The sequence below is a fragment of the Rhinichthys klamathensis genome, unplaced genomic scaffold (assembly GCF_029890125.1).
Source record: "Rhinichthys klamathensis goyatoka isolate OS25496 unplaced genomic scaffold, OSU_Roscu_1.1 h1tg000055l_1, whole genome shotgun sequence".
NCBI classification, from domain to species: domain Eukaryota; kingdom Metazoa; phylum Chordata; class Actinopteri; order Cypriniformes; family Leuciscidae; genus Rhinichthys; species Rhinichthys klamathensis.
The window spans coordinates 482957-501924 of record NW_026606600.1 but is presented as its reverse complement, the minus strand read 5'-3'; the positions used below and the strand labels follow the sequence as shown (position 1 = coordinate 501924).

General features: G+C 40.8%; 1 protein-coding gene across 21 annotated transcripts in view; it reads right to left on the bottom strand.

Moving 5' to 3' along the window:
* The window catches only part of scrib (scribble planar cell polarity protein), a 114057-nt gene extending 101047 nt beyond the window's left edge, over nucleotides 1-13010 (bottom strand). For 10 of the 21 annotated variants that reach the window (XM_056248402.1, XM_056248406.1, XM_056248409.1 and 7 more), the window contains exon 1: nucleotides 11775-13009. In XM_056248402.1, the coding sequence (XP_056104377.1) occupies nucleotides 11775-11933 (159 nt within the window). In that variant the 5' untranslated portion in view covers nucleotides 11934-13009. Of the gene's footprint in view, nucleotides 1-11774 lie in introns of all 21 variants that reach the window. The other 11 variants (XM_056248396.1, XM_056248403.1, XM_056248397.1 and 8 more) reach the window with 3 other exon arrangements.
* Nucleotides 13011-18968: the final 5958 nt, after the last annotated feature.

The following is an 18968-nucleotide window of genomic DNA, read 5'->3' as shown; positions in this document are numbered from 1 at the left end:
TTGTTGTGTTGACGTAATAAAATGAGATGACGCGCAGGCGCAGCAAAGTTGCAGTGGAAAAAAACCTCACTGAGTTCGAGCGCCAAAATACGCAAGGAGACACAGCGAGGATCAGCTTTCTGCGTCAGAAACGCATGTCAAAACGAAACATGAGGCTTTTTCAAAGGTTTGGCTTGTTATACCTAATCAATATTTAATTACAAACAAAGTAAAGGAGGTATCATTCAAAATTATACATAGAATCAATTTACCCAGTAAAACATTCCTTTGTGAAATCTAAAAGTGACATTGCACTTTTTGCGACACTTTTTTGCCCTGAAACAGTGGTTCATTTATTTTGGCACTGCCCATTTTGGCTAAATATTTGTGATTTTATCACAAAGAACATTGATGGCCAATTTGTGTTGTTTTGGAAACATTTATTATTTGGTATTTGTGAGAACAAGCACAGTCAGGTCTATATAATACATTTTATTCTTTTAATGGCAAAATTCACAAATGTAACTTTTCCTGTAAAAAACCCTGTTATATATCATTTAAGAAAGAAATGGAGCTTTATATTGACTCTCTATATTGAGCTTTATATTGATTTTCTATGAAGCAAAAGAAAGTAAAAACTTTGAAAATTTGTAAATGTTTCAATGTCTTTATGTAGATCTACAATAATCCCCCTAGTGTGCAACTCTGTTACATTTTGTTTTTTGTATACTATTGTATTTGTAACATTATTTTTTGTTAAGAAAAAAAAGAAAAGAAAAAAAAAGGCTTTTTCAAAGCCCTCATCTCTATAGAGCAACAATGCTGACGGCTGTGCCAGCAGAGAAAAAGACAGAGACATGTCGATGAATGAACATCCAAGCACTGTAAAAGTGCATGGAGGTGTCCATTTCCTGCACACAACGTGGATAAACTACAACAGATAAACATCAGCTGTGTGGACGCGAACTAATCGTTAACAATTCTCGTTTTTAATTGACACTGATATGGATTCTTAATCTTAATATCTTTTAATATTTAGACAAAGGGGAACTGGAGCACTGCTGGTATCTCTTGTATCCTCTGGTTCTCTTGGAAGGGTTAAATGTTCATTAAAAAGGATTGGAAAAAATCCTGGACTTGGATTTTTTTCCAATTCTTTTTTATGATCTTTTTATCTTTGCTGTTTTCTGTTACTGCCTGAACTTTACATTTTGTAGCGCAGCCATCCATAGATGAAGATTTGTACTTAACTGTCAACCTTCAATATGTCACTTTTAATGTGTTTGTTAATTTTAGTAAACAATTAACAACCTTTTAGCTTCCAAATTCTGTCAATTTTATTATAAAATACAAGCAATCAATGTCGTTTTGGCGCTCTTTAATGTGGCCTGACAGATCACTCAATCAGCATTTTGACCTTGGAAAGAGCTTGTATAAAACAGCTTGAGATCAATCATGTCAAACGTCAAATTTATCTCAGAAAAGCACTTCAATGTTCATAAACTCGTTAGTCAGTTAGAAAAATAACTATAGAAAAAGGCCATTTTGCTAAATATACACACTATATCACGTAATCCTTATATTTTTCATTCAACCTGTAGTCTACATGAGAAAGGAGGAAGGAGCTAAAAATTTAATTCAACACTGCCGTATAATTGCATATAAAGAGCTTTTCACCAAATTTACCTCTCAGATATTACTAATGAAGAAAAATAGTTCTCAAGTTGGAAAAGCAATTCAGTTCCTACTTTAAGTGAATCTTAGTTCCCATGACATCCACAAGATGGATGAAAATGTTGATGCTGTAAAAGGAGGGCAGTCGTGACATGACAAAATAAAATAAAATAAATTATACTGATTTCAGTATCCAACACTAACCCTAACACTTGTGTCCCAAAGTAGGGTAATGGGCGAGATGCAACAAAGAGCAGTGAAAAAAAAACCTCCAAACTATCTCTTTTGACTTGAACGGAAAGCAACAAAAAGCCGCCAATCACTGTGTGAAACATAAAAGTGTCCAAGATTAGGGAGTTTTTCTTATGATATTAAATTTCATGAGTTTTGATCAGGTGTCAGATGGCACTAGCACCCGTGTGGCCAAATAATTTTCCACTTTCGCAGAGTAATTTCCGCTTGCAAATATGAGTGAAACGCTCACACAGTCCTAAAACATGTGATGTTTTCAGATCACAGTGAAATCTAACACAGACCTTGTGACTGCTGCTAATTTAGGTGTTGACAGTTTCATGCACAACTGGTGAGAAGCAAAAATCGTCCTTACATCTTTATATTTGCCTTTTAATTCCCAACAACAAGAAAATGACATAAAAGGCAACACAGGAAAAGTTCAGCAACAAACTTTCAAGAGCACAGCAGCAGAAGACTGTTGTATGAGTAAGTGTCAAAAATATATTAACACTTTATTTGGTAACACTTAAAGTGTCCTTGATACACGTTACATAATACGTATTTATTGTAGTAATAACAGTAAATTATGCATAATTACTTACAACTAACTAACTTTGTTTTAAAGCGCCGAAAGACTCCCAGTAAGAAAAACATGGTCATGCAAATGCACATAATTTCTGCATGAACTGACTGATGCATCAGGTTGTCTTGTCAAGTATCATTTCACACCTTTCAATGCACAAACATGGAGTTCACAGGATAGAGGAACACCTGCTGGACAGGCACCTATGAATGAACATTAGATGTGTAGGGGCAGGGCAGGGAGGAGCCCCACATAGATTAAACCTGTTCTGCAGACAACAGAACAAACCTGCCATGAAAGACAAGCCATTTATTAAAACAACTCCTTGAAACTTACTTGAGCTGGAAAAACCACTTTCTGGTTCAAACAAAGTAAGCACAACTATTACATGCAATAGGTAAAACATGTTATTGGTTTTCCTGGTTTCACTTTAGAGTTCAATACATTGTTTCCCGTTGGTGGTGGCAGCAAAATTACTTTGTTGTACCAAATGGTCTGTTATCAAAAAGCTGTATTGGGTGCCGATAAGAACAGCAAGGCTTGAACCTTGACCTAAAAGAAAACATATTAGCTAGTAGTATTTTGCTCATTCGAAACTTGCAACTCCAACTGAACATTTCCTTCTCTTTCTTTACAGTCGTCATTCGAGTCACAGGCTGATAAAGGAGGACAATGCAGTCAGAGCTGTGATAATAAGCCTGGACATTTAATATGTGCAGCTGGGTGGGAGACGTCAGATTAGCTGAAAGAGCCTACTATGTAACCCGTCACGAGATCTTCCACAACTGTCAAAGCCAAAGAGTGTTTCTCCCTCCCAAGCCCTTCAGGAAAACCGTAAAGACTTCACATTTTCGAAAGCTTCCCCAGGAACCTCCTAAACCACAGACGTATGGGTGTGTGATCCACTTGTTAATGATTAAACTGTGCTGGCATACAGCTAATGCCATTCCTGTGCTTTGTGAATGTGGATAAGGGCATTCTGGGTTAATCCAGTTAGCGCTCAACATCTCCGAAGTAAGGAATTTACTGTGACAAGCGGATGCTCAACTGTAACACAATAGGACAGAAACAGTGAGGATTAGGGATTGCGTAATGACTAAACACAGTGGAAGCTTCACGTTGATGTTTTTGGAGGGTGTGATGGGGAATTCCTCGACTGCTGCCGGCTTTGGCCTACAGTTTTATCAGTGGCAATACAGGGGCTTCAGTTCCCAGACTGTTCAGCAACATGTTTTCCCATGTAAACCAACTCCAGGCAAAGGCTGCAAGGCACTCTGTGAGCCACCCGGGTGCTCATATTAAAATGCGAGCTGGCAGAACACTTGATCTGAAGTCATTTGCTGCACATAACACTCATCGTTTTGTCTGAGGTAATTTCCCACACTTCATCCTGCTTTGTGCCCTGCATTAAACTGAAACATTTCTATTTTTGGACTTGCTATAAGGTGCTTCTCTGAACTCTACATATCCTAGCATTAAGGTGCACATAAGCCGTTCAGGTGGGGCATTCAGAGACCTGTATAGTGAACAAGAGCAACTAGGCTAAACCTCCATTTGTTCAGCCTAAAATTCTGTGCCAGTTGACACATATGACCCTGTCTATGCAAGCATGCAACTATCTTATACAGTCAGCCTCAAACATACTGAAACACTTGAAATCAGCTCACACCCAATGGCAGAGGGTCATGACCTGAGAAGCATTAACACGAGTCATGTTACAGCGCTAATCCCAAAACCTGCACCATGACCATGTATACTAGGAGCTAAACATGTGGACAGCATCCATGCTGATAAAAGCACTCTAAGAAAAAGAGGAAAGACACATCTGTCGTTATACTGAAGAAGTATCACAAGTAGGAACGAGGGCAGCAGAGTGTTCAGACTCAGAGTGAGTCTGGGGGAGAAGAAACTGTAAGCAGCTTAAATCTCAGCACATGGCGGAGCGGCGACACACGGAGTCACCATATGGCCTTCTCAAGAGAACAGGGTCAGGCCTGCTGAGACCATCCATCTAAGTGTTACAGTAAACGTATAATGGAGCACTACTCAGATGAAAAGAGCACTGCTGACTGAGCAACCTGGAACTAATTAATGAATTAAAAACAATATATATAGGCAAATGTTAACTAAAAATCAACCGATTAAATGATACAAGTGAATACTAGGGGTCGACCGATTATCGGCGCCAATATTAAGCATTTTTATGGTTATCGGTATCGGCCATTTTCAAAACCGATTTGCAGATAAAATAATTTTATTTTGAAATGCGCTATATTTGGCTCTGACGCAGCCACCTTTGTCAGAACTCACCACTCTGTAGACTAGACTAATGTCCCCGCACATCTGATTTGTTGGGAGTCACGAGTCCGGCCAATCAGCGCGGAAAGCTGAGGCACTGAAAGTGTTGCACTCTCACACCGAGAGAGCACTCGCTGACTAGAGCTGCTTCACTGATCACGCTTCAGTTGTCTCTCAAAGTTAAGGCAGCAGCAGACTTTGCTGAAGAAGCAATAGATTACTACACTGAAGTTGCAAAATACCTCAATATAATAGAGCCCTGTGATTTCTGCGATGCAGAACAGACGGAGTCTCGGAATCCAGTCATAAAAACGGAATTTACTGTATAAAGCGGAATATCACGGAATTTGTCAACTTTTTGATGAATTAATAAAAAGCAGGTCAGTACAAATCAAACCGCAAAAAGACTATTTAAATATGAATCCTGCGTGTCTCTAACGTTAAATGAATGGCGCAGAAACGCGTGATTTCAGTTACACACACACACACACACACACACACACACACTGGAGCACGCGTGACGCTTGCGCTGTTTTCAGCCTCAGCCGCATCATTATATGAGGACATGATTGCATAAACATCATCTCCAGAGCCGCTTAGTCACTTCATGAGCTTTTTAATGCTTCAACTGAGAAAAGTTATCGACATATCATAAACACACAGAAACTCAAAGATCTCCACCGCAACCCGTCAAAATAAAAGTTCGGTTTTTCACAAGGCCCTAAAAATTAAATTTTTGTTAAACTGTAAATAAATTGAATAAGTTTGATTTTAATTCATTAGAAATGCTTTTTGATTACTAAAATTTTATTTAAAAATTAAAATAGAGTCTTTAAGTTTTACAAAATGTTTACAGAATGCTGCTGGGTGCTCCCTGCACTTTTTACAAGTTATTATTATTATTATTATTAATAACAGATCTCAGATTCAAAGATATGTTTAAAATCATTTAAAGAAAGTATTTTTCAAAACCCTTTGTTATTCTTAATTTTGACATTAATTTACAGTTTTACACCAGACATAGCTATAATATATATATATATATATATATATATATATATATATATATATATATATATCGGTTCAAAATATCGGTTATCGGTCTATTTGACCTGTAATAAATATATAAATATATATATATATATATATATATATATATATATATATATATATATCGGTTCAAAATATCGGTTATCGGTCTATTTGACCTGTAATAATCGGTATCGGCCCTGAAAATCACATATCGGTCGACCCCTAGTGAATACAGTCGTCACAACATTCTAATGTACACACAAAATTGATTCATTTCAAGATTTGGTATAGATTAAGTTAATTTTTAACATTGTTATTAAATCAGGTTAGCATTAGATGACAGAAAAAAATAATCTAAACATAAAAAAGGGGAAATGAGCATGTTTTCTATTTCAATAGCTTTTGAAATGTAATTTATTCCTGTGATGGTAAAGAAATCAGAAATCATTCTAAAATGCACATTTTTATCAATGTTAAAACAGTTATTTTTGTGGAAACGGTGATGCCTTTTTCAGGTTTCTTTGATTAAATAGAAAGTAAAAAAAAAACAAATAAAGAGCATTTATTTAATATAAATAATATATTTACATTGTTTCAAAATATTGTCACTTTTGACATTTTTATTGCTGAACAGAAGTATTAATTTCTTTTTTTTTAAATCTTACTGACCCCAAACTTTGAAATGTTAATGAATAGCTGCATAATTTATGTCTAATATCTACTGATACCAATAAATTAAAAGTGGATAAAACTAATTTTCTGTTTTCAAATATTTTTGTTAACATTATGCAATTTTTTTTTATAACTGTGCAATATTAAGTGTTTCAATCAAGTGTTCAAATGTGTTCATTTAAACGTAGCAAATTATGTCTGCAACTAACTTACTATCATTAAAAATAATTTCAAATACCTCAGCAAATAAAGGGATAGTTCACCCAAAAATTAAAATTACCCCATGATTTACTCACCCTCAAGCCATTCAAGGTGTATATGTCATTCTTTTTTCAGACGTTATATAAAAAAAAAACCATGGCTCTTCCAAGCTTTATAATGGCAGTGAATGGAGGTCCTGATTTTGAAGCCCAAAAAAGTGCATTCATCCATAATAAAAGTAATCCATACGACTTCTGGGGATTAATAAAGGCCTTATGAAGCGATGCAATTGTGCAAGAAAAATATCCATATTTATAACTTTATAAACTAAATTAACTAGCTTCCGACAAACGGCCGTATGCATCGATTTACGGCCACCAGTCGTGAAACCAGTCACGAATTAGAAGACTAAAACGAGAATTTTTAAAGAGAAATGTCGGATGATTTCGATGAGAAGAGGAGCCCAGCCCTATTTGTTTGAACCGTGAGAGGGGTCAAAGCTTACACTTCTCCTACATCGCATCAAGTGTTACTCTTTTGGCACAAGTCAACTTGCGTAGGCCGTCTGCCGGAAGCTAGTTATCTTAGTTGCTAAAGTTTTAAATATGGATATTTTTCTTACAAAAACCCATCGCTTTGCTTCAGAAGGCACTTATTAACCCCCGGGAGTCATATGGATTACTTTTATGATGGATGGATGCACTTTTTTGGCCATTCACTGCCATTAAAGTAACACTATGTAGTTTTCCAACCTTCATAATATATTTCCAAGACCCTTGTGATGGTACATCGACTTACAATAGGTTAAATGACACGTCTGCCATAGCCTGACGTGGTCTGTATCGCTTTTACTTGCACTATGTAACTTCGGGTTTCGGGTAGTAACCGGAGTACAAAAAGAACTACAAAATTCGACTGCTTTACGGCATACGTCACTTCCCCCACCACTTCCTCAAATTGTCTGTGGCCATTGCAGACATCCCAACCTCCCGGGAGTCTCCCGCATATTGATAGCGTCTCCCTGATGCCCGCAAATTAGTTCAAATCTCCCGGAATTTAGAGCGCGCATGCTAAACAGAACATCCTGCGCGCATAACATACAAAGCGTGCGCACGGCAGAGAGGGAGAGAGCGAGAGACCTTGCGAGTGTGCCGCAGTAGACTGCGGTAGGCTAAATTATTTACGACAGCGGTAATGGACAATTCCTCTTCCAACCTGTAGGGCGACCGCAGAGGAAAAGTTACTTGGTGTTGCTTTAAAAAGCTTGGAAGAGCCAGGATATTTTTTAATATAACTCCAAATGCGTATGTCTGAAAGAAGATAGTCATATACACCTAGGATGGCTTGAGGGTGAGTAAATCATGGGATAATTAACATTTTTGGGTGAACTAGCTATCCTTTTAAGCATATATCAGACATCGGCTACCCGGTTCACTAAACCTTTAGCCATATCGGTTGACCACTTCAGATACCTCAGACCTCTTTTTCTAGACTTTTTGTTTCTCTTTCACTCTCTCTCTGACACAGGGCGAAGGGGAAGCCATATGCCAACTGTCTGCAAACAATTTACACACATATACACAGACCTTCAAGCTCAAGGCCTGACATGTCCGCTCAGATCAGCCGTTCCACATCATGGTCCTGTGCTGTTCTGTCTGACCCTGTTAGCAATACTGACTGTAGATAGGCTAACAAAGCTTGAGTCTTTTGCCAATGAGGCAATGCCAACAGTACTGGCATTATACAGCCTACATAAGAGCTCTAAAGGGACTGGGCTGGAGTTTTCAACAGCTTTCAGTAGTTTTTAAATGTTGATTTAAGCATGTTTGCTTTTTTTGCTATCAGTGTACTTTAGGGATCGCTGGCTCTGGCAACACACTAACAGTCTCTCGTGAGCAAATGCCCAAGGTTAAAAAAATACTTGTGTGTTTTACTGTATGTAGACGCTACTGGACTTGATTCAAAGCCAATTCAGCGGGATCTCTCACGTGCACACGCACATTAAGAAAACACAGAGGAAATCCAAATTAAAAGGACAAAGCAAAGTGCTTTTAGTGCAGTTAGTGAGACAGATGTGTAACAAGCTAAAGTGTTCCCAAGGGAGGCTAGACTGTCAAATTTAGACAGCAGTACATTGTCTATGTATCCATAGACAACTTTCCCCATTTGTCTATGGATACATGCTATACGAGACAGTTATTTATTTCACCCTTAATACAGAATAATTCCCTCAACTTTTGACCAATGAACTGCTATTACTCTTCCAATTACTTCTCAACTTACTGGGTAAAGACTTTTGAAGGCAAGACACTACATGAAAAAACCATTGTTTTTTCATGCACTTGTCAAATTTGAGATTTTGGGATATTTTGCTTCCATAACAATGTCTTCTTTGAGACTATTGAAAAGAAAACATAAAATACACATTTACGTGTTTATTTTATTACACTATCTATTTGCGAATGAAGATTTAAATTAAAATACATCTTTAAAGGCCAGAAATGGCCTTTATACCAGAAATGTCCACTTCAGCTGCACTTACATAAGGCAAACTTTCTAGTTTAATTCCTATTTATATTCTGTAGGCTTTTACAGAGGAGTTTGTTCATTTATCATTCATATAAAGTTTTATTCCTAAAAACATGGGGAAATGGTTTTTTTCTGGCTATTTTTTTACAGTGACGCATTGCTGCCAAATACATATTATTTTTTCCACTCAGTTATGTCGTAATAACGAGGCGTTATGTCGTAAAAACGAAATATTTTCTCGTAATAACGAGATGTTATGTCGTTTTAAAATCATATTTTCTCGTAATAAGATAACGAGATGTTATGTCGTTAAAACGACAAATTTTCTAGACCTTATAAGGACATGCGTAGTCATGTAGCTACAAAATATGCCTTTATCCACATAAAATGTACATAGCCTATCACGCCTTTATCATCTACGTTAAAAAGGCTAAAGCAATAGCAGCCCCCAAGGACATTCATGTTAAAAGATCAAATTCTGTACACACCTTATTAATAAAGCATGTGTAGCCTACAGAATAGATGAGCCCAGAATATGAACATTGCGTTTAATTAGGCCTACACATTAAGCGTTTTCCTCCCATAGAAACCCGTTATAAAGAAAACTCCAACGTGGCTTTCTATGGGAGGATGGCATTGCGATGCACAACAAATCCTTTAAATTGTAGATGCAATGCAAAACAAAAATGAAAATTATAAGTAGCCTATAAAATAAAAAAATGATTGTGGCATTAATTAGCCCACAAACAATATTTATTTTAAAGCCTAAACAAATTTATTTAAAGCAAAACACCATGCAGCGTTGGGCGTTTATCTGTATACTATAGTGTTGTGTTTCAGCCGCCCTTTTCAAACTGGCGCAGCGCTTAGCTTACTCGCTGTAGAAAATTGCATGATTTGATTTGTTTAACATGAAGAGGACTTATCCGTCTGGCCGCTCGCTCTAACGTTAACCTCGATATTTGTTCGCTATTATTGGGTGCATATCCAAGTGTTTGTGCGGAGCGCGCTCACTGCATAACATGGAGGCGCAGGCGGAACACTTGCATTTTCTTAATATCAACAGTGGAAACAACTTAAAATACTCAATTTCTGGTCAAACAGAAAAGAATACATCATTCGATCACTTTTATTTGTGTAAACTCACAATAACAAGAATACGTTGTGCTTTTGTAAAAGAAAAGAAAACGAACAGTACGCGCTTTCATGGTCTCCGTGAATTGGAGCAGACATGGGAAATATATCTACTTTAATGCTTGAAATGTCCACCAACGAAGAAAATCGAATGACTATGGTCTATAAAAATCTTTAGTCTATGGCAACTGTAATCAATAGCCTACATTTAATAGTTGACATTAATTAGTAATTAGTATCCAGCTCTTTACATTAAATTAGTTAAGGCATAAAGTTAATGAACTACTAAAATAACAAAATAAAGTTTAAATTAAGATGCTAACCATGTATTTCTATTTAGCATTGCTTATTCCACCACAATGACTGTTTTTAAGGTGTACAATCTGTTATACATGTGAAGATTGGCTGTATCTTGAAGAGTTTTGTATTGTATTGTATCTTCTGTTATAAAGACGAAGATTGACATTTCGTTAATTTAAAAAAAATAAGAACACAATGTTGTAAAAACAACAACAAAAAAACAGGCTATTCTGTTGTTTTGACTGCTTCTTGTTTAATTATAGGCTCTCTCTAGGTAATGAAGATATAGCCAATTAACAAAAATAAATCGTATTGTTTAAAAAAAATGTATTAGGCCTATATAAAATATATTTTAAAAAAGGGCCTTACCGATTAATTTTGCCTGGGGCCCCCCAGTCAGTGTAGGTTCGCCTCTGATTGGGGGCTGCTGCTATTTGCTTCAGCTTTTTGAACGTAGAAGTATGATAAAGGCGTGATAGGCAAATTTTATGTGGATAAAGGCATATTTTGTACATGACTAGGGCTACACGTGTCCTTATAAGGCCAATAAAATATGTCGTTTTAACTACATTGCATCTCGTTATTACGAAAAAAATATGTCGTTAAAACGACATAAGATCTCGTTATTACGACATAATTGAGTGGAAAAGTAAAATGTATGTGGCAGCAATGCGTCAGCGTAATTTTCTCATCGTAGCAAATGAGTGCATATTTGTTTAGACGGTACCTAATTTGAATACAATTTTAGAAAATGTGTAATACAAAACATGTCCTAATGTGCTGCGATTCATCAACTGGGAAAGTAAGGTGACATCTTTGTTACATTTTTTTTTAACCCCATACACATAAAATACGTCTTGCCTTGAATCACTTTATAAAGACTGCACCCACAAAGACAAAATTCTAGCCCATGAAATGAAAAGTACAACTAAGAATACAATACGTATGTTAAAATTTCCAGATTTTTCAAGCTGGCTGTGGAACCCTTGAAAAGAGAGCCACGATTTAACCAGTCACATCCATGTGTGTCAAAACAGCTACAAGTCTATGCATAATTTATAGTTGAGGTTGGCAAGTAGAGAGACATGCACGAAGACACACATGAGATGTAAGTGCTGGATCATCATGGCAGTCTTACCTTAGGCAGCTCTCTCAGCTGGTTGGCGTCCAGGAGCAGCTCCTCCAGACTGCGGTTGTAGCGGTAGATCTCATCGGGCACCGCAGTGAGCGAGCAGTGCCGCTTATCCACAGACTCAACGTGACGGTTGCACCGCCACAGCGGGATACACTTCAACATGTCCCGGGCGCACTCAGCCCCTCCGCATCGGGGACTCACTTAAGCAGCCAAATGATGAGGATACAGGCTGGTGCTGCCGGGTGTCTCTCCCTGGACTTTATCCACCAAAAGCAGTCAAATAAAAGCCCCTGCGTGAACGTTTCTCCAGCAAATGTCCACTGACTCCAATGATGGTAGGGGACATCCAGATGATTAGTCCAGTCAAGAGTTAATGAGAGTTAGCTCTTCATAAAGTATTTCCTCATACACAAGACGAGTTACTCAGCAAATTCACAGTTTGGTTCAACTTAAGCCGAGTGAAGTCAACTACACACTCACATTTTATGTTGTACACAGTTTTACTGCATAAAAATCTCTTCGCTGAATTAAACGAGATTATGTCGCACGGAACAAGTGACGCCACTTAGCCGTTAACATGTAACGTTAGAAGAAGCGGGGTTTAAATACGCCAAACTCGTTGGTTAATGCCACGTGCCCTGTTATCAGACATGGTTTGTCTTGTAATAATAATAAAAAAGAGATCTAATAATCAGACTACATCATGTCCGTGAGGCTGCTGTACACACGACGATATGCTACAGCTAACTGATTAGCCAGCTGCAGAACGCTATACTTCTGCAAAATACACCAGCCAGCCTCTAAACAAAGACAAAACAACTCCAAACTACTTACAGACGTGTGTGTTTCTGAGATATGTGAGATATAAGAGGGACTGTTATGATGAGATCACATACACAGCAGCAACAGGCTAAGAGCAGCAGGCCGGTCTGTGTGTGTATGTGGGGGGGCTGGGCTTGATCTCACCCGCTCCAGAGACACTCCACCGGCTTTGTGCTCCTCTGCTGCCCGTCCTAGTATCGAGTCCTGACTGATTCGTCACAAACCTCTCTATCCTCCTCATGTAGATGGTTAGCTTTAGGACGGACGCGCGCGACGCTCCTCCTGGGCTTTATCTGCCGGGGAATTTCCTGCTCTTGTAGGCGAGTGAGTGGAGGTAACGTTACTGAATTAAGCACGGCTTCAGTAGCTGATACATTCCCAGCTCCGCCTCACTGTTGTGAGTCTCTGCTCTGAGCGCCTCTCGCACGCAACTCCAACGGCACACAGCATCACTCTTGCTCATGCGAATGGCGACCTCTAGGAGTCTGGAGGAAGAAAGGGAGCGCTGAAGGGAAGCTAATGCTCGTTCGCCGCCCTGCGGAAAGGTTTTGGTACTGCAGCGTCGCATGGCAAGGCTGTTGCTCGAGGCCCGTTTGGTCATTTGACATGACACGAAACATATGCTGTTATAAACAAGGCTAACAATTTAAATAGCAAATAACAGATTTTGTCTGTCTGTCTATCCAGTGGATTAAGACTCTTCGGTGCCCCTGGGCACAGACACAGAGTGCCCGCCCCCCTCGTAATATCATAATAATACATTCAGTTACTATTATTATTATTACAACTTTCATTTCCAAATCCAACGTCTGTCCGACTTCGGATATTGACGTCAAATCTGACGTTGGGTTCTGACGTCAATCCAACTTTCATTTGACCAACCAAAATGACCAGCAGCCATGTCACCCTGTAGCCCAAGTCTGGTTCCCCACTGAAGCTAAGCAGGGCTGAGCCTGGTTAGTACCTGGATGGGAGACCTTCTGAGAAAACCAGGTTGCTGCTGGAAGAGGTGTTAGTGTGGCCAGCAGGGGGTGCTCACCCTGTGGTCTGTGTGGGTCCTAACGCCCCAGTATGGTAATGGGGACACTATACTGTCAAAGAGCACAGTCCTTCGGATGAGACGTTAAACCGAGGCCCTGACTCTCTGTGGTCACAAAAAATCCCAGGATGTCTTTCGAAAGAGTAGGGGTGTAACCCTGGCATCCAGGCCAAATTTGCCCAGTGGCCTCTGTCCATCATGGCCTCCTAATAATCCCCATATATATATACCAATTGGCTTCATCACTCTGTCTCCTCTCCACCAGTAAGCTGGTGTGTGGTGGGTGTTCTGGCGCAATATGGCTGCCGTCGCATCATCCAGGTGGATGCTACACACTGGTGGTGGTTGAGGAGATTCCCCCTTCTGTGTAAAGCGCTTTGAGTGCCGAGAAAAGCGCTATATAAATGTAATGAATTATTATTATTATTATTAAAATCCAACGTCTGTCCGACTTCGGATATTGGCGTCGTTCTGACTTCAACCCAACTTTAATTTCCAACCAAAATCCAACGTCTGTCCGACTTCGGATATTGACGTCAATCTGACGTTGGGTTCTGACGTCAACCCAACTTTCATTTCCAAACAAAATCCAACATCTGTCCGACTTCGTATATTGACGTCAATCTGACGTGGGGTTCTGACGTCAACGCAACTTTCATTTCCAACCAAAATCCAACATCTGTCCGACTTTGGATATTGACGTCAATCTGACGTTGGGTTCTGACGTCAACGCAACTTTCATTTCCAACCAAAATCCAACTTCTGTCCGACTTCGGATCGGATCTGACGTTGGGTTCTGACGTCAATCCAACTTTCATTTCCAACCAAAATCCAACATATGTCCGCCTTCGTATATTGACGTCAATCTGACGTTGGGTTCTGACGTGAACCCAACTTTGATTTCCAACCAAAATCCAACGTCTGTCCGACTTTGGATATTGACGTCAATCTGACGGTTCTGACGTCACCCCAACTTTCATTTCCAACCGAAATCCAACTTCTGTCCGACTTCGGATCGGATCTGACGTTGGGTTCTGACGTCAATCCAACTTTCATTTCCAACCAAAATCCAACATCTGTCCGACTTCGTATATTGACGTCAATCTGACGTTGGGTTCTGACGTGAACCCAACTTTGATTTCCAACCAAAATCCAACGTCTGTCCGACTTCGGATATTGACGTCATTCTGACGTTGGGTTCTGACGTGAACCCAACTTTCATTTCCAACCAAAATCCAACGTCTGTCCGACTTTGGATATTGACGTCAATCTGACGTTGGGTTCTGACGTCAACCCAACTTTCATTTCCAACCAAAATCCAACGCCTGTCCGACTTTGGATATTGACGTCAATCTGACGTTGGGTTCTGACTTCAACCCAACTTTCATTTCCAACCAAAATCCAACGTCTGTCCGACTTCGGACATTGACGTCAATCTGACGTTGGGTTCTGACGTCAACCCAACTTTCATTTCCAACCGAAATCCAACGTCTATCCGACGCTGGATATTGATGTCAACCCATTTTTCGGCACTGACACCTAGAGTGCCCCTCGTTTCCACTAGCCTAGCCTAGCGGAGCAGAGCGAGCGTTTTCAGTTCATATAGAAGTTTAGCTTCACGCTCACGCGCGAGCTTAAAGTTCAACTTCCATTGAAATTGAAAACTCACTCTGCCCCGTGCCAGTGGACGTGCTAGTGTAATATGGGCGTTGAAATTAAACGCGTGTTCACGCAGTAGTGTGAATCTGGCTGTATCGCGCATCCACAAAAAGAAAAAACGTATAAAATAATGAAAAAATAAACTTTCAACAAAACATTCAGGGAATTTAGAACGTTCTAAAGAAAGCTTATAGGCCTAGGCTAGAAATACGTTTGAGAATGAATCGCTTGAAAAAAATATTTGCGTGGTGCCCCTGGGCACTTGCCCAATTGCCCATATAGGCTATGGTTAATTCGCCTATGTGTCTCTACCTAGTGAAGGTTCACTTACATTCAAAGATCCTTTTCTAATTAAAATTACAACAATATTTAAGGAGGACATACACTAGACATGTCAGCAAGGTTACAAACTCGCACTGTAGCCTACGAGTAGATTGCATGCGATGTAAAGCTAAAGCTCACGATTTATGTGCTCACACTATATGGTCCGACCGTCAAGCTGCGACTTGTCTGCTCACACTACACGTGTGAAATATGCGCGATAAACCTTAAGAGACCATGATATCATGTATCCAGAGATCGATATCAGCATTTCCAATTTATGTATTAAATTATTATTATTATTAGGATAGGCCTACTTTTATTATTAAACACAATTTATTTGCCCCGCAATAATTTCATAGCGCATATCACTGCGGTGCAAAATGGGGTATGCAGTAGCCTATGCAGTGCATAGGGGCACCGGACAGAAGAGGACCATCGTGCCAAAATAATTCTTTTAAAATCTCCTTTAATAAAACTTTATAAATAATAAAAAATTATTTGTTGTGTTCTGCCTTACTGGGGGATATGGGGATCTGCGGTACGATCAGCGCAAGCCCGTAACCAGTCTGTGCTCCTGCCCAACAGTCTGCAGTTAGCATAAGCCCCTGACCAGTCTGTGCCCCTGCCCAGCAGTCTGCAGTTAGCACAAGTTCGTTACCAGGCTGTGGACCAGTCCAGTGGCCTACATTCAAGACAAGCTAGCTCTCAGTCTGGGTCCCAGTTCAGCGGCCTGCAGTAAGCATAATCCCGTTACCAGTCTGTGTCCCAGCTTAGCGGCATGCAGTTAGCTCAATCTAGTTGCCAGTCTGCAAAGCACACTTGGCCATCACCACACTATTTGTCGCAAAGAAAACTATCCTCTTACCAGCTCATAGTTTGTGGAAAAGTCTGGCATCCAACAACTAGCCTAAGCCAGCTCACAGTCTGGCATTCAACAACCCACCCAAGCCGGTTCACAGTCTGTGGACCAGTCTGGCATTCAACAACCAGCCCAAGCCAGATCAAAATCTGTGGACCAGTCTGGTATTCAACAACCAGCCCAAGCCAGCTCACAGTCTATGGACCAATCTGGCATTCAACAACTAGCCTAAGCTAGCTCACAGTCTGTGGACCAGTCCGACATCCAGCCTAAGCCAGCTCACAATCTGTGGGCCAGTCTGGCATCCAAAAACCAGCCCAAGTCAGCCCACAGTTTGTTGAATTGTCAGATAGCCTGCTGTCAGCCCAAGCCAGATCACAGTCTGTGGACCAGTCTGGCATCCAACAACCAGCCTAAGTCAATTCATAATCTGTAGACCAGTCCGGCATCCAACAACCAGCCCAAGTCAGCTCACATTCTGTGGACCTGTCTGGCATTCAACAACCAGCCCAAATCAGCTCACAGTCTGTGGACCAGTCAGGCATTCAACAACCAGGCTAAGCCAGCTCACAATCTGTGGACCGGCTTGGCATCCAACAACCAGCCTAAGTCAGCACACAACTTGTGGACCTGTCTGGCATTCAACAACCAGCCCAAACCAGCTCACAGTCTGTGGACCAGTCGGGCATTCAACAACCAGGCTAAGCCAGCTCACAATCTGTGGACTAGTCTGGCATCTAACAACTAGCCCAAGATAGCTCATAATCTGTGGACCAATACGACATCCAACAACCAGCCCAAGCCGGCTCATAATCTGTGGACCAGTCTGGCATCCAACAACCAACCTAAGTTAGCTTACGGTCTGTGGACCAGTCTTGTATTCAACAACCAGCCCATGACAGTTCACAATCGGTAGACCAGTCTGGCATCTAATAACCAGCCCAAGTCAGCTCACAGCCTGTGGACCAGTCTGGCATCCAATAACCATCTCAAGCCATCTCACAGTCTGTGGACTAGTCTGGCATCCAACAACCAGCCCAAGTCAGCTCATAACCTGTAGACCAGTCTGGTATCCAATAACCAGCTCAAGTCAGCTCACAGTCTGTGGACCAGTCTGGCATCCAACAACCAGCCCAAATCAGCTCACAATTTGTGGGCCAGCCTGGCATCCAACAGCCAGCTAAAGTTAGCTCATAGCTTGCGGACCAGTCTGGCACCCAACAACCAGCCCAAGCCAGCTCGCAACCTGTGGACTAGTCTGGCATTCAACAACCAGCTCAAGCCATCTCACAGTATGTGGATCAGTCTGGCATCCAACAACCAGCCTAAGCCAGCTCACAATTTGTGGACTAGTTCGGCATCCAACAATTAGCCCAAGTCAGCTCACAATCTGTGGATCAATCCGGCATTCAACAACCAGCCCAAGCGAGCTCACAATCTGTGGACCAGTCTGGCATCTAACAACCAGCCCAAGTCAGCTTACGGTCTGTGGACCAGTCTAGTATTCAACAACCAGCCTAAGTCAGTTCACAATCTGTGGACTAGTCTGGCATCTAACAACCAGCCCAATTCAGCTCACGGTCTGTGGACCAGTCTGGCATTTAACAACCAGCCAATGCCAGCTCATAATCTGTGGTCCAGTCTGGCATCCAACAACTAGCCCAAGCCAGCTTACAAGCTGTGGACCAGTCTGGCATTCAACAACCAGCTTAAGCCAGCTCACAGTTTGTGGACCAGATCTCAGTGGTCTGCATTTAGCACAAACCTGTTACCAGTCTGTGGACGAGCCTAGTGGCCTGCAGTCAGCATAAACCAGCTCTCAGTCTGTGTCCCAGCCCAGCAGTTTGCAGTCAGCACATTCCCGTTACCAGTCTGTGGACCAGCCCAGTGATCTGCAGTCAGCACAAACTTGTTACCAGTCTGTGTCCCGGCCTATCAGTCTGCAACTAACACAAGCCCGTCACCAGCCTGTGGACCAGTCCAGCAGCCTGCAGTCAGCATAATCCAGTTACCAGTCTGTGTTCCGGCCCAGCAGTCTGCAGTCAGCACAATTCCGTTATCAGTCTGTGGAAGAAAAAAAAATTATTTGTTGAAAAATTATGAAAGGAAATGTTTTTATTTAAAGGGCACCTATTATGCAGAATTCACTTTTACATGGTGTTTGAACATTAATGTGTGTTGGCAGTGTGTGTACACAACCACCCTATAATGATACAAATCCACCCAGTGCTTTTTTTTTATTTTTTTTATCCCCATAAATCATAAGCACTGTCTCAGAACAACCCGTTCTCAGATTCGGGGCAATGTGACGTACTTTGCACAAGCCCCTTCCACGACTGTTGACTGGCACTGCAGTTTTAGCGTAGACCCGCCCTAAGTGAGCTGTACACAGTCCAACATTGTTTTTGCCGAAGCAGCTGTAGACAAGAATGTCTCTAAGCGATTGAGGTGTTTTGTTGTTGGATGTAAGAATGAACATAGCAGTCCTCATTTA